Raw genomic sequence first — 21,843 nt, 5'->3', positions numbered from 1 at the left:
TGAAGGCAATACATCTCTGTATTTCATCTCCCTCATAGTTAAAAATCAGGTATCTTCTACCCCAGAGATAAACAGAAATCATGTCCTGGTGACTAACCCAGACTGCGTGTTAGCACAGTGTTTTTCCATTTACCAAATCTAAACAATAAAAAATACAGTAAAAAAGATTCTCTACTATTTATATTATGCAAGGAAAGTGCTCCTCATAGCATTAAATGATAGTGTTGCATGCAATCCACGCACATTATCCGAAAGCTTATATACCTGTTATATATATAAACCTAATGCAGACAGCCATAATAGTTTGTATGAGTAGGTAACAGTGTGCTTACTGGTCCAGTCATGAAACTAAAAATGAAATTATATTTCCTCCATTATAACACTGAAGTCAATATATAATATTCTGAAAGAACAAGCATACAATAACACCTAGATTAATACTGGGTACCATACATTATTGTTCAATGCTATCAAAAAGCAGCATCTTCAGATTCTTTATTGAAACACATTACATTACTTAAATTGCCATGACAAAGACAAAACTGTTCAATTTCAGGTTTTTCTAGAATCTCAGTTGTTATGAAATTGTAGATTTTTTCCTAATAGAAGTACAATTTATTTGCTGATTAGATTCCAATAAAGGAGTTGTTCAGTCCTGATTTTTAAAAAAGACCTGTTTAGGAGTATGAGTCCTAAGCACTGACAGATGCATTCTCCTGTGTCTGACCTCACATCCTGACTAGAAAAGGGGGATTTAAGCCTTTTGTTCCTTACTGTTTGATCATAAAACACTGACTAATGCTCAGCATAACTCATGTTTGTATGTAATGCTGAAACTCTGCATGCTTATACATAGGTAAATTCAATATGAAGTTGTAAAACTGCAAGGATACTTAATCTGTTGCTCAGTTTTTAGCAATATTTCAGTTTTTTCACTTTCAACCACCACTTTTAATTGCTACCTTGTGTGAATTATTTAATTTGCACAGAAAGTCCTAACTGCATTACTCACAGCTGAATTAGCCAGGTTGCTATTAACCTCAAACACATAGAGAAGCCCTCAGCTGGCTCCACATGGAGACTGCATTTACACAGACCATGCCACTTGGCTCACGAGCTTGCTTCAGGTTCCAGACACGCTAAACCTGTGTCCAGCCCAGCCTCTAAGTCTTTCCACATGGATGGCATGAGGTATTTTTATAAATTTGGCTTCCAGAACTGACTTCCATGACACCACAGTTCAGCCAGGGACTTTTGTATGTGATATTTTACACCCATGTTGTGAGTCATGAGCTACCTGCACTCTGGTTTTAAGTACCCTCCTGGAGGGCTGGGATTCAGTGCCTCAATTCTGGTGTTAACTACTAGGTTTTTTTATCTTTTTTTTTTTTTTTTTTTACCTGTGGATGCAAAATGAGCTGAGGCACTTTATGGAAGTTGAAATGCGGATTAAAGTGCCTGTGAAGAGTCAGCTGAATCCCAGCAGGGCTTATTAGCTGAATTTACTATATCCTAAAAAACAAAAAACAAAAAACCAAAAACCTTTTAGTCATTAAAAAAAAGGCCCAGACAAACTAGACGATGGCCAGCACCTCCACTAGGCAATCACCTGCAGCTCCCGGCTGTCATCCCGCACTGGCAACGCAGCTCCCACACAGAGACAGACGTAGCCCCACCCGCCATTCCCCAACGCGGTTCTCCCCCTGCCCTCAGGGGGCCCCAAGCCGCCCTCTCCCCCAACCGGCCCGGCCTCCGCACGCGCCCTCCCCTCACAGCGTCCCGCGCCAAAACGTCCGCCCCCCTCCCCGCTCCGCTCCCCGCGCGGCAGGGGCCGCCCCGGCGCCGCGCCCGCCCCCCCGCCAGGGGTGGGCGCCCCGCGGCCGCGCCGAGCTTCCGCCGGGGGCGCGGGGCAGGGCGGGGACAGCGGCGGGGCAGGCAGGGAGGCGGCGCGGCTAAGATGGCGGCTCCGCTGGCTGGGCAGGCGGGGGTTGTGCTGCGGGACCTGGCCCTGAGATCCGCCCGCCTGCGGGGCAGCTTCGCGGTGAGTGAGCCCGGCCTGGTCCCGGCCCCGGCCGCCGCGTCCTGCCCGGCTCGCGGTGGGGGGGGGGGGGCAGCGGGGCCCCGCACCCGGGGGGGCCCCGGGGGACCCGGGGGGGCCTCTCCCCGTCCCCCGAGACCGCCTTGCCCGCCCGCCCGCCGCCCCGCGCCGCCGGCCTGGGCCGCCTCGCCCTCGTGGGGCCTCGGCGGGCTCCCTCCCGGAAACGCCTGTTGCCCGCGGCTGAGGGGAGACTTTCCGTTTTGCTTGTTTTAATCTTTCCGCAGGTTTCTGCCTCGTTAGGTTCCCAAATCCTGAAGGATGTGTTAAACCTGAAAGCGCGCTGTGTCTTAGCTGCAGAAATACATACTTTACAAAAAAACGCGGAGAACCCTCGCTCCCTCGTGCCCAGTGTCTGGCAGGCTCCATCCAGGCCGAGGCCTGGGGAGGCTCTGCCCGCCCCGGTTTCTGGCCTCTGGCCAGCCCTGTCCCAAGAGGTGCTGAGGAACTGGGTGTAAAAGCCCCCAGAGCTGGTCTGTCGGGTGAGCCTGGCGGGTGCTGCTGAGCAGAGGTGCTCTCGGGAGACCTGAGCGCGGAAGGGCCCCTGGGCAGCGGGCCCTCGCCCCTTCCCCTCGAGGCAGGGGAAGGAGGGCCGAACCAGCGCCTCTGTGATTTCAGCTGAGGTGCGAGTGCAAAGGTTTAAGTCAGCGGAGACCTTCTTCTGAAGGTTCCTAGTGTGGCCTCTTAGCTTTGCTGCTTTGAGTTGTTTTTCTCGTAAGTTTCGCTTAGAGTTTTCTTAATAGAAACTGAAAATGTATCAATGCTGCTAAACCTAATCCCATTAATTGGTGTTTAGTAGTGATGCAGAGTGAACCCTCCACCCTTTTTAAAATACTTTTGATTATTTTAATACCAGAAATAGGGGGATGTCATGCGTAAAGTGCATTATTTATAAAAACCACAGCAGTGTATTTTCAACAGCAGTAGCGCCTTAGGGTGTGAGCCGCTTTGGTTTTGGTGTGGTTCTGCAGGTTTCAGAGTTGCAGCGCTGCAGCAAAGGTCAGAGCAGGTTGAGGCTGCCTGGTTGCCTTAACCTGGAAAGGCAGGTGGTTGTTACAGCTTCCCTGTTTTGAATCATAAAGCTATTATGGAATAGAACAATGGAGCCTCCTTATAAAGCTTTAACTTGGAAGTTCTTCCAAGACGTAACAGGAATTTTTTTATTCACCTTGACTGCAGAACGGGGCCCAACAGTAGAAAATCTGAAGATAAAATGAGATGTGTTTGTTTTAGGCAGCTCTGGTGCCTTTGGCAACAAGCTCCTTTATTTTCTCTCTTTATCGAATCAGCAGCTGCACAGGACTCAACTTTGGTCCATGCTTCGGAGCATAAGCATTTTCCAGGAAGCAAAAGCTTCTGGAGCAGAGGAAACTTATTTCTGCTTAGTTCTTCTCCATAGGCACTGCTGCTGGGGACGGTGTGCGTGCCTGCTGGACATCCCGTGTCTGGGATGTCTATCAGATACAGCCTGTTGTAGGTGCTGAGCAGGGCTTGCATAGGACATCTACTTTATGTGGATCGTCTTTTAACTTGAGAGAAGGTAGTGCGTTGTTCGTTTTTGGCTCAGTTTTGACTCTAAAATCTTTAGTTCCCAACTCTTCTTATGTAATGGTAGGTATATATTTGGTAATTAAATGCAGCGGATTCATTGTTTCAGTATATGTCCATTTCATGTATATATATGTGTGCAGATATGTGTGTATGTACAGATTAATCAAAAGGGATATATATAGTGTGTGTGTGTGTGTATATATATATATATATAAAAACATAAAATCCTGTCAGTCCCAACAGTACATTTGGTGTTTATGCGTTATATAGTTGGAGAATTCTTCCTGCTATATGTATTTATGTGATCGTGATTCTACAATCAGAAACTGAGGTAACTTCCCTGTTTTTATATGCATCCTTATTCTTGTAGGGCTCTGATCCGTGCGCTTGAGTATGGAGCACTGTCTAGATTGAGTCGTCTCAGAGTGAAGTGTAAAAGTTGCTTTGGGTGAGCTCGGTTTTGCTGCCGTCCTTGGGTACGTGCTGTAGCGGCTTTTCACTGGTAGAGGCGGAACTTAGGGTGTCCACGCTCTATTCTCAGAGCAGGGCACATGGAGTTATCCTGTATGTTGCCCTGCTGAAAGCAATGGATATCAGCTCAGATCTCAAGAGTATTCTTGGGATTTTAAGATGACCAACTTTTTTTTCCCCTTTACATTTTTATGTTTCTTGTTTATGAAATAGAGATGTTGAACTCGTATTTTAAATCACATTTTATCATTTTGTTTCTGAACTCTGACAGATATTGAGAGCACCTCCCAAGATTTATGTTATCCAAATAGCCTATTTTCAAGAAGGCATCAATACTGTACATCACCAAATCAAATTCTTAATTTCAAAATACATAATTCCCGTTTAAATCATTTCCTAATCTTCTGCCATCTCAGACTGAACTACAAACCTTCCTGAAAGTGTCCGAATAACTTTATCAGCCAGAGTCTGGATTTTTGAGCTAAAAAGTAGGGTAAGGCATCTGAGTAAGAGATTCATTTCATTAAAGGAATTGTTCTCCTTTGTATCACTTGCTACTTTAATTCAGAGCGCAAATTACACTGATAAAATGGAGTGGGTTTTTTTCCTGTTTGTGGTTTGCTTTTCTTTGCATAAACAGTATCTTGAAAGGAACAGACACTATGTACAAAGTAGTACAAGCTGTCTGGTGTAGCCAAAGCTGTTCTCAAAGCCTGTAACGTTGTTCTTTTCACATTGATCAGCATCTTCCATACAGTAAGGCTATTATCAAGAAATAAGTCTTGAACTTTTAAAAGTATATCTTTTGGGATTTTCATTATCTTTTCATGTGTTTACTCCATGTGTTTGCAAAACTCCAATCTTGTAACCAGTGGTGTATTTGTTTAGCTTAGCAGTGAGTAATTCTATTAGTTTATTGGTACCAGGAGACAGTCTTAAATTCTTTTTGTATTGAGGTGAGGACCACAGAATATCAGTTTTGTTTCTGAAACAGTGCCCTCTCTTATTTTGGTAGCGTTGTACAGAGTAGATACCTGCTGAGATTTAAAACCTTTCTTGATAACTTGTTATGGGAGTGTTATTTGTATCTGTCTTAAAATTTCTTACTATTTCAAGACTGGTGATGCTGTTCATAACTGTATTGAAATAGAAGTTTTCTTGAGACAGTGTGGATACAGTCACTATAACCTACAAGAGCAATCATTTTTTTATGTAACTTTAAAGGTGGAACAAATGGTACTTGATCCAATCACATGAAAATATTTTATTGTCCTTCTGCTTTCCCTTTGTCTCCTTACCTTTTTAGAAGCGTTAAAGTTTTTTACTCTTTTCACTTTTTGTATTCTTGATAGATTATGTATGTATGTGTGTGTATGCGTGCTTTTGGAGTTTAAATCTGACCGAGTGTTTCAAGAAGATAAAAGATTTTGGTTGTCTGTAGTGCATGTGGACAAGCGTATTTAGACTTGCTCTTACTGGACCAATATTTGTGAAGAGCTGTGACAAACACTCTAGAGATCACTCTGTAGCGGAATTCAATCTTGTTGGCTAGCAACAAATAGGCTCCGTTGAAGGCTGTTTATTTGAATGGGAGTTGGATTGGGCCCTTTGGGAGAATGCTGTGTTTTCAAAATAGCCTGATACGGTGGATTTCAGCAATGTATATAAATAAGGAACAATTAAAACAAAATCATAACAAAATGCTTAAGATGCACCTTGAGTTTTCTAATACAGTGAGCAGATATGGCTAGTGCATTATGCCTCCCTGTCCTAGCCTTCAAAACTGTCCTTGGTCCCTACCCTAGCATTTCCAAATTTCCTGCATATTGAACATAAAAAGAGATGCAACACAATCCCTGTTTTGACATCTTCTGAATGCCTCTATAGGTTGAAAATAGAGAATGGTTCAAGGTTACCTACTGCAGATGCATTAAATTCCTCAACTTGAATATCTATAAAGCCTTGTTAACAGGGAAAATTTTGTCTTTGTTAAGAAGTCATCAGGTGTAAGTGAAGTTAATGATCTTCTGTGCAACAGGAAACATTATTGAAAATAACTTTCAATTCAGGTCTTCAAAAGCTGTACTTCAGTGTCAGATTTTATTTTTTTTATTTTTTTATTTTTTCCTTTGGCTTTATGTTAATGTCTTAAAATTCTTGACGGTTCAGACTGTTTCCCAGTTTGGCTTTTCCTGGTTGACAGTTTTGCTATAACTTTAAGGTTTATTACTTAGAGACAGGCAGTGCATAAGCCTGCTGGTTTTTACAAACAGCTTCTTTTTATAGGTATCCAAACCAAACAACTGTAAAGCCCTCTCCAAACTGCAGACAATACTAAAATGTCAGAGTGGAGCAGATGCTTGGCCCAGTCCTCCTTGGCAGTTGCATTAGACACATTGTTACCAAATCCTTTTGGGGGTTGGAAGAGGGAAATGACCTAACCTTAGACTGTAACTTTTTTTTTTTTTTGGATGGTAGTTTTATACTGGTGGACCTTGTGACTGAAGAGCAATGTGCTATTCACAGCTTTATCCAGAAGTAGAAAAGCATTGCACTTTTCTGCATTTATTGACCATTTTTGAAACTTCAACTAGTCATTCAGGATATAGACAAGAAAATGCAGCCTTCATGAATGTGACATCAGATTGAGAATTAGCTGGGACATCTGAGTTCTTAAATCTGGCTGAGGATAAGTGAGCTTCTCTCTTATCTTAATTTCCAACCAGTTCACCCCAAGATGTTTCTTACTTTGCTTGGGCATATGTAAGATTAATTAAAGATTTTCTGTAAAAGCAAGTGTTTGTTTTCATTGATCTGACTTCTGAGGTACTAGTTAAAAACGCGGATGGGCATGCTCTGTGTTTCTTTTATGGGTATCTAAGTGTTTTTCTTGTTTCCTCCTGTTCTTCTCTTTCTCTGGCAGATTTTCAGTATTGTGTGGCAATTTTTTTTCCTTTTAAACTTTATTTTGTTCTTGATGATTGATGAATGACAACAAGGGTACCATGAGGACTGTGTGAAGATGTTGAGATTCTTTTGGGAATACAGAAAGATGAGATGAGTATTTACAATCTGTTGGGATTTGGTTGTTTCTTACAGGCAGATCATTTTTCCACTATACTTCTCTTTTGGAAGGTTCACATTCAGCATAAGTTAGTAGTTTGTTTATTTAGTGTTTAGAGATATAATCTTTCCTTTTTCCTGCCTTGGGGACACATACAGATACTTAGTTGGGATTACTTAGCCCCTAGTGATTTATTTATTTATTTTGCAGTTGACCACACCTTTAGCAAGTAGCTCAGCTTGTTATTACTTCCGACAGTCCAATCTTTCTGTGCAGCTTTGAGTCTATATTCTGCAGCTTTGAGCATATACCCTAAGGACTGACTCCAGAAAATTCCCTTTTTTAATATTCTCCACAGAAAAAGCCAGTTTCTAGCCATCTGTGAATCAGTTAGCTGTAGACTCATCTCTCTCACCCTTCCTTGTAGCATTTTAATAAAATATGGGACGTGGAAATCACGTTATCAGTGCAACTGATTATGACAATAACTTTGGAACTGGTAATTAAACATTAATCCATAATTAATAGCTAGCTGTTGATCTTATTTTGAATAGATAACACAGTAGGAGTAGGCATGAATTTAATCAGACATTACATTACATTGACTATTGTGAAAAATTCCTTACTAGTGGACATATGATGTGATGCTGGGTAGATGCTATTGAAGTCTCCAATGCTCTGATGTTGTTTAAAACAAATTCAACTAAAGAGTAAACTGTAAGTCAAAGCCTTTCTTTAATATGGCGAAGAAAGTAGGAATGCAAAGCTGGTGGGTTTTGTGTGTGTGTATGTTTTGTTTTTTTTTTAAATTTGTGACATGATGCTGGTGGTGACATTGATTTTATGAATGAAATAACTGAACAACAGCAATTGTTTACACTTGTTTGTTATAACGATTTTTAAATTCTCAGGTAAAGTTTTATACTGATTAACAGCACAAAATGTTTAGTAAATAAAAGTTTGTGAATATCACTTTTATCTGAAAAGTGCTGATTTATTGAGAAGATTTACCCATGTGGTTTTTTTGCTGGTCTCTGTCTGCCTTTCTCCTTGCTCATAGGTTTTCTAAACCAAAAGAATTTGTATTCTGAAGTTAAAATATCTTTTGCCTTATTTCTGTGGCGATCTAATATCATCTAAGTCTATAATCAAAACTTGTAAAGATCTAGACACTATGCCCAATGGTGGATGCATGTGGATTGGGCTCTTTCACTCAGAGTGTTCCATTGAAGCAAAGCACCTTTTTAACATTTTGAAATTCATTATTATTCATATGAGTTTATTTACCTTGCACATTAATAGTGCTTGGTGACAGGTCAATTTTGTTCATCCTGTTCATCTTTAATTTGTGCAGTACTGCTTTATTGATTGGCCCTAGAGTGCAGAGTAGTTTAAGCTTGCCTCTATCATTTGTATCTTTGTATAATTAATGATTTGGATTTCAGCTTTCTTTTCATAATAAAAGGGTATAGATTCTTGTTGTTTACAAGTGAAGGACCAAAGGTTATATGCAAGTCCTTATCAGCTAAATTAGTTTGTAGAAGAGGCGTTATAAATGTTGCCGCTTTGCAGTGTGCTTTCTGCCTTTGCAGAGTAAATATGTGACTTCTTATATAGTGCATAATCATTTTAAGTTAATAGATCTGAGAATTTGTCTTGAGGAAGGTGGAACAGACCAAATACTGACCTTCAGGATTCAGTGTACGATAATTCACTTTGGAACAAAAGGGATATCCTTTACTTTTTTATGATTAAACTATAAATGGAAGCGTTTTCATTGTCTGAGAATGGATGGATATTTTGAGAGAATCAGTAGCAGCAACTTTAAAGCACCCATTCATACAGTGTGCATTTAGAGTACTTCTGGAGCAATAAGGAAACTCATGGAAACAGTAACTGGGAAAGATGAAAAATGGCAAAGTATTGCAGAACTAGATAGACTCTGAGGAATATAAGCAATGAGCAATAGTCTCAGGTTGTGTCAGGAGGAGAGACTCACTCTTACGTATCTTTGGTATGTAACTCTTGTCTACCTAAATTCTTTCTGAGTCGTGAAAGTTTTGTATGATTCGTCAGGAATGGAGAATTAAGGGAGATCTTTGATCACGTTTGATAGGTTTATGTGATAGTCCAAGACTTTTGGTTAAAAAATATGAAGCGGCAAACTAAAAACAGGTACAAATTACCGTTGAAATGCTTCATCATTCTTTTGAGATCTTCCTTTAAGGGATCCATGGATAAAAGAACAGTTTAACTTCACATCTGCTAATTTAGTGGCAGCCAAGGAAGCAGTTAGCCCTTAGCATAGAAAAGAAAAGTTGATCGTACCCAATATCGCTATGAAAGCGTCTAGGAAATTCCAGTTATGGAGGGAACTGCATGTGCAAATTATAATAAGAGATAAATAAGATAAAAGATATCTACACAATTTGTAGATGAAAATGAAATTAAAAGCAACAGAATACTTTTTACTCTCTGTAGATTCCTTGCTTAGCATTTTTAAGTTCTGAAGATGGCATCAGGAATTAATTGTATTTTACCTTAAATTTGCTCGCTGCTTCAATTCTGCTACTCCAAACCTATTGAAAAAGGTGAGTCTATTTCATTGAATTCTTTCATGCAGAGTTTCAATCTGTGTTTGTTTTTCATTTAATTGGCTCAGATTGAAATTGAGGTAAAGCCATAAATGTAGGGAATAGAGGAACTGACATGTAACTCTCTCTTTAAACATGATATGAAATGTTTCACATGAGAGAGTAGCTCTGCCTAGGGACAGATAAGCCAGCCGGTTGAGAGCCTATGGCTCAGAGGTAGTGGGCAGACTGACATGGGTGACATTATAGTAGGTGTCTGCTACAGACCACCTGATCAGGAAGAATCACAGAATGATTGAGATTGGAAGGCACCTCTGGAGATCATCTAGTCCAACTCCCCTGCTCAAGCAGGGTCACCTAGAGCACGTTGCCCAGGATTGTGTCCAGATGGCTTTTGAATATCTCCAAGGAAGGAGACTCCGCAACCTGTCTGGGCAACCTGTTCCAGGGCTCAGTCACCCTCACAGTAAAGAAGTTTTTCCCCATGTTCAGCTGGAACTTCCTTCAGTTTATGCCCGTTGCCTCTTGTCCTGTCACTGGCCACCAGTGAGAAGAGTCTGGCCCCATCTTTTTGACACCCTCTCTTCAGATACTTATGCACATTGATAAGATCTCCCTTCAGTCTTCTCTTCTTTCCATGTTCTCTCAGTTATTTCCTCTCTGTGCAGTGTTAATGGAGAGGTTATTTTGGTCAGTCCATTTTCATAATCTTCTAGCTGCCCGATAGTCTGTCGCTGGTAACAGAAGTCTATGTGGCTTACAGTAGAAATGATGAATTTTCAGTTGCCAGTTGATTCAGTCTCCAGTTGATTGCTCTTTGAATTTGTTACAGGTTAATGCTTGTAACGTCCAATAATTTTTCAATACGTTCTTCCCATAGTGCAGAGATCTCTCTTACAACACTGATGGCATCTGGCAAGAGTGAAATAAAGTTAGATTTGAAGATTAAAGAGCAAAATGTGTTTTTTAAGTCAGTAATACATTCAGACCTCAGTAATACATTCTATTCCTTTGAAAATCCAGTAACAAAAGTATTCTTGAAAACCCTCCATCATGCTCAGTTATGTACAGGTTTTTTTTTTTTTTTTTCTTCTCTAGACCATTCCTACAGCAGTAGGAGACTTAAGGTGGAGATAGGATGTCTTGCTTAGTGTTTTGTCCCAGAGGAGCCTGAGGCCAGTAGGTGTACTGTCTCTCATGAGCAACCATTTTGAGTTGACACTGGCTTTGCTGGTGACCTCTGTCACTTAAGGCCTGATTAATGTTATCACTTGGCAGGTAGACAGTGTTTTTAAAAAGCTGCTCGATGAACATGCTTCTGATGAAGAATTGCTCTCCCAGCGAGGATTGCTCGCTGATTAGCTTTTATTGTACGCTGAACTTCCCCATGTCTGAAAGCTTCAGTCACTCCAAATGGCTAAGCACAGGCAGCGAATGCACCTGCATTTCCAGGAAGGAAGAAATCAAATATAGCTTTTGTTTTGAAGATGACTTAAAGTAGCCTTTCATTTGTCTGGAATGTTTGATCAGTGATTTGGGAATGTAGAAATCCACGTTAAGGTCAGAGCCTTTGATGATGATGAACAGATAATGCTGTTCATAGTGTTCTAGACAAGCATGCTTTTGGATTTGAGCATGGCAGCAGGGTGAATTTTCAGTGTGAATAATGGAGAAATAGTAATAGGAAAGTGACCTGTAAAGGAAGGAAAAATGTTCTTAACCTTTAGTTTCCTACTAAAGGCATACTTTCATTGATTATTCTGTGGCAGGTTTCTGACTTTTCCCCAGGTCTCTGCCCAAGAATTCAGAAGGCTACCTTCATTTAGTACGTATGTTGCTTTGAGTTTGCTTCATGTCAATCTGAGTCAAAAGGTCTAATTAAAAACAAGATTTATTAACAGTAAAAGGTGAAGCATTCTGATTTAAAACAAATATTTGAGTACCAGTCAGTTTTTTGGTACTTCTAGGATAGAAACTGTTATGGTCCGTTCTGCACTGGTGAAGTAAATCATCTATGACTAGGGACTCAATAGAACTGTTTGCGTGGATACTTTTCTGTATTTCTTCTCCTGCTGCTGTGGGCATTTACATCTTTATTGCTTAGGAGTGTTATGCTGCGTATTGCTCAAAGTCATAATGTACTGTGATGACACAACTGGGGAATATGGAAATTATCGTGGTTTGACTTCATATATTAAAGAGCTGGAACAAAAATATGTAAACTGTGATTATGTTTCATATTTACTTCCCTATGAAGACAAGAGAAGATGAAAATAGAGCTCAAACTGTTTAAATTGACAGTATATCAATGTTTTCCATAAAATACCATTGAGACTTGATACTTTTTCAAGTATTCTTTCAGGGTGCAGCAGGAGGGAAAGCTGCTTTGATAGATTTGATCACTTGAGTCAGGAATTCAGAAGCATTTCTAATTGACACGTTGGCCAATGTTTGAGTTTTCCTAAAAATTCAGGAAGCTTAATTAGGATGAAGCATACAAAAATTCATACTGGGCATACTCTGGATATCATACACGCTATATCTCTTGGTTGGTGGTGAAATAGTTTACGATTTTCTTTCTGGTTTTGTTTAATGTGTAAAGCATTCGTTCATAGTTTACATAAAAGTATACTTTTAATCTTGTAACAAAATAAGAATTAAACATTTTATAAGATGAGAGCAAAAATATTAAATTTCCCTCAAGATATCTAAAATAAAAGAACATTTCCAATTTATGAGGAGAAGATAGCTCATTTCACTTTTTGGGTAAGTAATGCATATCACCAACGATCTTGCTTTGTTTGCAAAGGCAGGGAAGGTATTACAGTATTTTCTGCAACTGATTATCCAGTTGTATATGGCAATGAGTTTATTTTCATCAGATACTTCAAAGCCCATATTTTTTAGGTCAGGAAAGTATGCTTTCCTTAAAGCTTTGAAGTTTGAAATAAGCAAAATAGGCATAATTTGACTAGAATTAATTACTAATGCAAAATATCGCTATTGATAGCTAGCCCATTGACAAAAGCAGAAATTGAGTCTGTGAATTCATATTCTTGTTACTTTTTACCCAAGCAAAGGCTTATTTAGAACCTTTGAAAATTGATTCTCGAGGTGTAAAGCTTCTGTGAGCACCCCTGCTTCTTGGGCATATGTGGATGCACAATAAATGTCTTTAATATTTTATTGTGCTGAAGTTTGTGCAAAGAATGCAAGAAAAAACTGTTTTGCAAGTGTTTTTTGAAGTAAGCAGATCACATGTTCCCCAGCCAGGCAGCCTTGAAAAATTGGTTGCCCCTTTGAATGTACTAGTGGCTTTGGTTTGAGATGAGTTGTTTTGTTTTGTTGACATGCTATTTGTTATATGGCCTTAGGAATGCTGTTCAAACCGGGAAGTTTTCATCTCATCTGAGGCTAGGTTTTCCAAGTTGTTAATGATTGACTGGTCAGGTGAATTTTAGTCGGGCTCTGCCCAGTCAGCCTTTAAATACTATGCAGAATGCATCAGAGAACTAAAGTGTGCTGCCTCTTAATTTGCATCCATTTCTTTTGGATGTATGTTCTGTTACTATTGTTTGTAGGTGAATAGAAGTCTTGCTACTTCCCTGTGTTGAGGTGCAGGATGGAGGTTGTCCAGGATTTGGCTATGCCCTCCTTAATTTAGAGGTCAGTTTGTATCAGCCTAACTGCAACCGCTGCCAATCAGCAGGCTGGTAAGTTATGGTAAATGGCATAATGAAGTCGGGATCTTATTGCTTAAGAGGATGCTCTTTCCACCATCTCTCTTCTACTTGCTGGAGTCCTCGAAATCATATCCACAGGCATCCAGAAATATCGGCCAGGTGGTAGCTGCTCAAATCTGCCTAGTAGTGCACAAGAATGGTTTGGAAGTGGGCTGAGATTCTACTTTTCTGAGATAATGAGAATTAGAATGACAGAAGGAGCTCAAGTCTGACCCTGTGCATGTTGGTGGTAGTTTACAATGAAGGTTAGTGGGTGGGAGAGTGTATTTACAGAATAGCTGTCAAAATCCCTGTGTGTAAGCAAGCTGTACGTTAAGTTTATAAAGTATCATCGTTACCAAAGATTTTAAATCTGCAGTGAGTGAAGGCTTTGCTTCAAGTTCACTTTCGTCCTTGCATGAGAAGTAAACACAAGGATAAATCAGAAAGCTGTTTTTAAATGGGATCTAAAGGCACACTGGAATGGAATTGTGCAGTTTTTTCTTGAGCTAGTGACCCAAATGAGTCCTGCAGCGTGGGAACGCCACACCACACTGCATTATTTCCTGGGGAGTGCAAAGGTTAAGCCTGGGATCAATCAGTTTGCAATCACACTGATTATAAAAGGACAGGAGGGAGTGCAAGATAAAATCAAAAGAACATAGTAGGACAGAAAGGTACAAAGAAAAATGTTCAAATTCTCTTGAAGTAAAAAGGTTTCTTGTAGTAGGGAGTTAGCAAGAACATTCAGGAGAACTATTAAGGGAGGCACTTTAGTTTTATTAAAATAACCATTTAGGATTTTCAGCCCCACTTCTATCCTGAGTACATTTACTTAGAGACTGGCAAACGCTAAATAATCCTTACCATTTTATCTGTAATACTGTGAAATAGTCCAGACATAATTGAGATGCTTCTCCAACTTTTGGGAAAGTTCATGTTCCTCATGTATGTATTACTGTGACTCAGGGTTAAAGGGAATATTTCCTGAATAGATATTGTTCCATTTTGTATGGCTTTGTAAATGAAACCTTCAGAATTGTGAATAATACGTGAACTACTTGGATGCTATCTGCTGGAGTCCTCTGACGTTTCTGTTGCATTTGTTATAGAGCAGCAGAGTGTTACTGTTTGGGGTTGGAGCCGCTGGAGAAAGATTTAGAAGGTGGGCTTTAATGAAAGAGATAAATAAAACGATGAGAGCCTCGGCAGCAATGAACTACTTTAGAACTGATGGACGTCCTGACATTCCTCCTTCGCAGCTGAGGAGTCCAGCGTTAAGAGGGGCTGTAGAGTGCTGAATCAAAAAGCAAGAGGGATGTGTTGAAGTATCGTTATGTGTTTCCAAAAAGAAAATTTGTTAATATATCATTACAGTTAAATATATTTTTTAGTAGCAGGGAGTGTTATTTTAGAAGTGGAAGGATTGAATTCTCATGGTATTTTATATATTTATTAATGAATTAATTTTGAGATAACAGGTCATGAGTGAAATGTTCTAAGTCCCACATCATGGTGGCATTTCGATCGGAAGTTTACAAAGCTCTAAGAGGGCCACATGCAATTTTTAAGTTAGATTATCTTGCACCACTGATGATTCAACTAATGAGAGAGTTTAGGGACCTTTACCCATTTCTGTGAGGGGATCAGATTTTTTTTTTTCTTTTTTTTCTGTTCCATTCAAATTCAGTAGGCTTATATCTTTGGTAAAATCATTCACTCTTCCGGGTTAATTTTTGCATTCAGGGTAGGCTCTTACTTGTTGAGGCAGGAACAGTTCTTTTCTCAATGGTTTCTGCAGAATCTTGATACTATGCTCCCTCCTTCATTGTGTGGAAATATTAGATCTTTTTTCTGTGACTTAAGTATACCCTGCTGAAATCTTTGCGGCTGGCTTTTTGCCTTTCCTCCTCAAAAAGCAGTAGCATAGCTAATATGGCCATATTGTTGCAGATACTGTTTTATAGGTGTTTAACTTATGCTGACTGACATACATGATCATAGTTCATTTCTATAGTATTATTGAAACAAATCTGCTTTTGGCTAAAACTGAAATTTAAAGGAAAAAGTAGTTGTTTCTTATTTAAGTTGTCTATGAATAAATGATTAAAAACTGACAGATATTGTTTGTAGTGACTCTTTGAGTGAAAAACCAACTGCTTTTTCCTTCTTAGTTGAGGAACTGTTTAAGTCACATTCTTTAGAGAGAAAAAGAGAAACTAGATGCAGCCCACACACAAGGAAAGAGAAATTGTGTTGAAATACCTGCTTTTGTTTTCAAGGCCATGTTACATTTGCAGTAATTCTGTAGATGGACAGTCTTTTACTACGCTATTCCTACAGGTATGTTAGAATTTATTAGTAGCACAAAAAAAAAAACATGAAAAAAGAAAAAGGTTGGTGGAAGGTTATGAGGAAAACACGACATACCATATTCTTCAGAGTGCTAATCAGACTCCTTTGAACTCTGCCTTATTGAGCTCAACAGTGCTGGTATATGGTTTCAAACAGTTTCTGTAAGTCTCTCCCTGCGAGAACAAATGTGCGTTAGCACATGCCTGATCCAGCATATGCCTCTGCAGGGGTTTATAATGCACTGAAACTTTTATGGCCGGTGGCCACGTTCTCACACCCGTGTTCACAAGGGTCAGAACTGGTGTGTAAGGCACAGACGTTAATTCTTCTACTGCAGCCGTAGGCTTTTGTGTTGGTAGAGGTCTGAAAACTTGTAATTTTCAGAGGGCCAGCTCTGAAGATTCACTCACAGCCAGGCTTTTAATATTCCTTTAAATAGTGTAGAGCATATTCTATTTTGATTTGTTGTGAAACAATTCAACCATACTTTATAACGTTTTAGGGCACTCATCAATACTGGCTATATATCTATCTAATAAAAGTTCAATAAATTAGCATGATCATTAAACAAATTCTTGTTCTGTTTGTATTTGGTGACTGCCTGTTTTTCAAACGGCTAGTGATGTCAGCTGGCATCTGTTAGGTTTTAATATGTTGTGTTGTCTACAGGTTGGTAATCTGTAGCTTATATCCTTGATCTTACTATGGTACGTTAGAATGATCACTACCGGTTTTGTTTGGAGGAACAAGAAAAGTGATTTCCCGTGACTAAAAAGGATAAGATGGCTAAATACACCCTCCTTAGCCCTTCAGATAAAATATCTTCCTTTTCTAGAATTGACATGTTACTAGTTCAGGAAAGCTCTTTTCCTTTATTTCTTTGATGTTTGTCACCATCTTGATGTTTCCTGCTGTGATGCGCTGTAATTCCTGCCTTCCTATCTCGGTTTTGCAGTGGCTGCTATTAAAAGAATCTTGCAACATGACAGGAGAAATTGGCTTTTCCTTGAACTCTGTGAAAGTCTTTGGGGGAAGATTTAACTAAACTCTTGTTTTGATTACATGAACTAGCATTAAAATGGTGATACAAGCACTGAATATAATAAAAATATCCTTAAACTGTTTTAAACTGTAGACTTTCGAACTATAGCTCTTGTGAAGTGTTGCTGTTCTCCCTAATGACCTCTGTAGTGAATCTGAATAACTGCTTTAGAAAGAAATGAGTAGTTGGGTGCTTAGCATGTTGTGTCGTATCATCTTCTCCAGGCTTGGTTTGCAGCCAATGGTGCACGTCAGCGTTACTGTTAACCTGGTGCAAGGGTTAGCCGGTGGTCAGAAGGAGCGCTTGCATCCCCACCAGTGCGTTCCTGCCTCTTGCTTTCACCAGGCCCCGTGGCGAGAGCTAAGTTGGCAAGAAAAGAAGAAAGTTTTCTGCTGGATTAGCTTGCTAAACTGGCTCCCTTCAGGCTGAGGGACACAAGAGGAAGTAATTGGAGCTGTACAGCCTCGGGGCGGGCTGGGCAGAAATATGAAACCACAGCATTGTAGTGCCCACTTCTTTCATGCATTGGCTTCTCCGCTTTAAGCGAGACAAGCACCGTGCTGTTACGGAGGCTGTATAACTAGGTGAAGGTACTGCACGGAAAACAGGAGAACGGTGGCAAGCTTTCTAAACTCATATTTGCATCAGCTGGAAAGTCTGGAGCTTGGTATAGCTCAGCACTGGTTTTCCTGGATTGCAGGAGCGCACTGGCAGCAACTGCTCCATCCTTTGAATGTGCTCCTATCTAAAGGTCACTGAACTGCCTGTGGATTTAGCTGATTACACTTCTCCCTCAGTGTAAGCATCACTTAAGGATGGATTACTATTTTCAGAAGCTACAGAGCACTCAGCTTTGAATAAGTTTTACAGTGACACAATAAACTTAATATGGTATTTATGGCAGTACTTGACAAAGATTTTCCAAAATAGGATTGAACTTTAGGCTTTGCTATCACGATTTGTTCACCCACAGTAATAGCTAAATTTTCAAGAATATGGACTTCTTAGCAGAAGCAGTTGCCTATTTCACTCTTTTGAAACTTCTCGAATTTGCATACTTAAAAAAAAGCTTACACTTTTAAAACTCTTGGCCATACTCTCAACAGTGCGAATCTGATTTTTGTAATAATTTTATTTAAAACAGGATATCCTAGTAATAATATTTTTAACTGTTTGTGCTTTCTTTATAACCAAACCCACAGCTTTTCTACCTTTTTGTGTGTATGAAGAGAATAATTTAGTTATTTAACGTAAACATAAACATCATGTTTCAAAGAGTCATATAGTTAAGAATACTAGTAATCACCCACATGAACAGGCTGTCTATAGCTTTAGTAAATAGCAATGTGGTGGTTTTTTTCTTTTTTTTTTTTCCTTTTTTTCTTTGAATGTGAAGTTGAGTGTTACATAAACCTTAACAATTGCAGTGATGGATCTCACTCACTCTGAAAAGTAAGTATATGGTTCAGTAGTATAAAACAGTAAATTGCCCTTCCAGTTTATTGATCAAAATGTTGTAGCCCTTAAAGAACTTGTAAGTGCAACTTTTTTTTTCTTTTTCTCTTCTTTTGGGACATACTGCATTTTACTGCACAAGATACCATGTGGTATATTTTAAGTAGTAAATTGGGAACCAAAAGGCCTGTAACTGTTAACTGGAGTCTTTTGTGTGTTGTCTTTGTTTTAATCCAGTTAAAATGAATTCCTGCTTATAGGAAAAAATAATAGAACTTAACTCTTACAAGATTTCTCACTGTGCCTGTGAAGATTTTAAAATCGAGCGCTGATGTTTTAAGTTTACTTACAGTGTTATGATAGGAGGTTTTACAAGAAATAAGCAATTCTTAATATTTTTTTTCTTGTTATGTGGACAAAAGTGTGGAAAGCTCTGCTGCTGTCAGGAAAATGTTCAGGAGTTCCTCCTGAAGGCTAAAACTGCTTCTGTGCACCTATTTATAAATATAACAGAGATTTTTTCTCAAAATGCTCAGTATTAGATGAAGTTGATAGCTTCTGCTGATACCAAAGGGAACTCACTGCCATGCTGTGTCTAAGCTAAAGTGGTCAGTTTGAGATACTGATGGAAGATAGTTTCCTCGGTGGCTTTTAAATAGTATAGTCTGGATGCAAACTCTTGTTTTAAAGATTTAAATTATTGAATCATGGCTGCCCACAGGATATTACTTGGGAAGGGCATTCTCTGTCCTGGTTTTCATAGTATTTCCTGAGACATATGGTGCTGGTCATCACTGGGGAAAGGAGGACATGTGGTTTGACTTAACATAGCAGACCTTATAGCTCCTCGCTCTTACCTTGAGTCTTTTAATCTTCTTTCTTACTTAAAGTATTTACTTTTGTACAGAGCAAAATGTAATAATCTCCTTATGTTTGCATTTTACGGCTTACATTTGTGGTTTTTTTTTTTTTTTTCTGTTCAGCATAGCACCTTTTTTTAAACTTCTCTTTCCTTTCAGAAAAGCTCTTCTGATTATTTATTCTTTGTCAGCACTGTCAGCAAACTAAAATAACTCATTTAGTGTCTTTTCAGTGGCTTATTTGGTTTAATGTCAAATATGTGACCTAATAAAACATACCTATTTGTGAGTTGGTTTATATGAAAGTTATGCCATTTAGTTGTATTTCTCATGCTCTCTTCTGATGTGAACTTCTACCACAACTTTGTCAGTTACAGCAGGTGTAAGACAATAAATATAACAAATGTTTACTGCTTATACTGATGAATGGTATGCTCTTTCATTGCTGTCACCCTTGCACGTCTGTTTTCTTTCCCATGCACCTGGAACTATATTGCAGGTGGGAGCGCACGAAACGAATGGACTGGAATGCTGTAGAATGTGTTGGATGAAGAAATAGATTTTTAGTTAGATGCTTTTATTTTAGATAACATATGCTAAGCACACTTACTGTTTGTTTTTGTTGCAGGATGCATCTAAAAGATTTTCCCATAGGCAGCCCAGTTTTTCTCCCCAAATGATTTGTTTCCAGTGTAACTTATTACAAGACGTTCCATATTTATAAAAATTGATACTGTGTGTATTTGACGCATAATTTGCATTGGCAGACAGATAATTTGCACTGGTAGGACTGTTTTATACTGGCACTGGTTAGAAGTGTTTTATACTAGCTATGCTATACTTTGGTTCTATTTATCTGAGGTTTAGGGTTTTTGATACTGTTGTCAGGTTCTAAGGAAATGGTATCAGTTGTAATAGAGTCCTATTAAGTATAGTCATCTCTTTGGTAAGCCCTTGTGTTAGAAGTTTAATGTTTAAAAAAATCTTATTAGGACTAGTTTAATTCTTATTTAAAAATTTTTTTATATAAGTTATGCTATGAAATAATAAATGTGCATGTGCTAGTATTCTTTTCTTACGGCTTTATGAACTCATTTATTTTTAAAGCTTATTTGTTTCTGCATGATTTAAACTAAAATTAAAACCCGCCTGTCAACGTATCTGAATTTCAGATAAGAGCTGCTCTCTGTATATAATGTGTATATATAAATACACAACATAAAGAAATAGCTCATTTAAAAGCTATTATTTTTTTTCCTTGTAGTAATATCGGTTCTGTTGGAAGTCTTCAATAAAAACATAATGATACTTACTTTACCCTTATAATAAGAACTTAGTTTTCAAAGCCTACATTTTTTAGCTTGAGTTTCTCTTTATTACACTGTATGAGAACATATTATCTAGATTTTAATTTCTTTCGGATACTCTCACTGGAGTGATTACAATTTTTTCTTGATTAAAAAAATTGTAGCGAACATGCTAAGAAGAGGTAGGATGACAATTTAAAAAAAAAAAACCTTAGAAAAATGTATTTTAAACCTAGCACCGTTCTTTGGACTACTCAGAGATTTTCAGAAGTTAACGCTCAAGGTTAAGGTATGCCTACAGTAATGAGAATGTGCAAGTTTAGTAGGATGTGTTGTAAAACTTTTTTGGTTAGAAAAAGGTCCTAAGATTAAAAGGAAAATGCCACCCGTGGAAATACTAAGGCTCTAGGTATCCTAGTTCTGGCCTGTCATCCTATGAAGACAAGGTTTAAGAGGTCACATAGGAACTCAGGTTTCAGTAAAGTCCACTTATTGTTTCCAGTCCTTTCTTGACAGACTGGAGTGACAGAATGTACGTGATAAGGATTTCGCTCCTTGCAAAAAAAATAGATAAAACACTGATATAGCTTACACTGTTTAAGCATATTGCTTTTCAACTGTAGACAAAACCGCATGGAAAAGTTTGAGAGATGTATGGTTTTTTCCAATATGGTTTTCTAACTAGTATGTGCAGAGAGGAAGTAATAGTATTCAAGGGGAGAATAAGCTAGGAGTAGAAGGAGGTCAGAATCAATAGTGAACAGAAATTCTTAAAAAGTAGCTGCTGCTTTAGTTTCTCTTTTACCTGCTTCCCCCCCCCCCCCCCTTTACAGATTGAAATTATTTTTCCTGATGGTAGTTTACATCATACTTCCTCAGTCTGCCTTTCTGAAAAGACAGGCGTGCATCGGTGAATGCAGCAGTGCTGTTTAATGCTGCTGAGAGCAATTAAATTGTTGACAAGAGCAGAGCTGGAGGATGGGAAAATAAATAACATGACTGGAAGGTGTGTGACACTGGAGTTGTATTCTGTGCCGTGTTAAAGTGCCCTGCTAATAAGCCTCAAAGGGAAAGGATGAATTGTGTCTGTCCATAGAAGACTAGCTCTGGGAGATAACTTTCTTTTACAACTTTGTAAACTCTTTTCTAGGCAGTCTTAAGGCTGTGCCTTTGTGCAGTAGCGCTGTTGCTGTCCGTCAGGGACGGTAGGTATCTATCTGTAGGCTGCGTGGAAATTCACAATGCCCAGGAAGCTGCTGCTGTTTCAAGGCCATCTCAATTTCTTGAGACTGCCTGGTATAAATGTGTTTGAGGGGGGTGAGAACTT

The 21,843-nt window shown here is 39.0% G+C and overlaps 2 protein-coding genes across 2 annotated transcripts in view; one reads left to right on the top strand and one right to left on the bottom strand.

The window, feature by feature from the left end:
- TAFA1 (TAFA chemokine like family member 1) overlaps positions 1 to 1,670 on the bottom strand; it is a 341,779-nt gene extending 340,109 nt beyond the window's left edge. Inside the window, exons 1-2 of the mRNA XM_068906760.1 lie at positions 1,610 to 1,670; positions 1,401 to 1,512 (exon numbers count right to left, since the gene is read on the bottom strand). The gene's annotated coding sequence lies outside the window, so the exon portion shown is untranslated. The remainder of the gene's footprint in view (positions 1 to 1,400; positions 1,513 to 1,609) is intronic.
- A 212-nt stretch (positions 1,671 to 1,882) lies between these two features.
- Positions 1,883 to 21,843, top strand: part of SUCLG2 (succinate-CoA ligase GDP-forming subunit beta) — a 134,759-nt gene continuing 114,798 nt past the window's right edge. Inside the window, exon 1 of the mRNA XM_068906758.1 lies at positions 1,883 to 2,041. Within this exon, the coding sequence (XP_068762859.1) occupies positions 1,958 to 2,041 (84 nt within the window). The 5' untranslated portion in view covers positions 1,883 to 1,957. The remainder of the gene's footprint in view (positions 2,042 to 21,843) is intronic.

This window comes from Struthio camelus, chromosome 14, assembly GCF_040807025.1.
Source record: "Struthio camelus isolate bStrCam1 chromosome 14, bStrCam1.hap1, whole genome shotgun sequence".
NCBI lineage: Eukaryota > Metazoa > Chordata > Aves > Struthioniformes > Struthionidae > Struthio > Struthio camelus.
The sequence above is the reverse complement of the archived record's forward strand: the minus strand, read 5'-3'. Positions and strand labels throughout refer to the sequence as shown.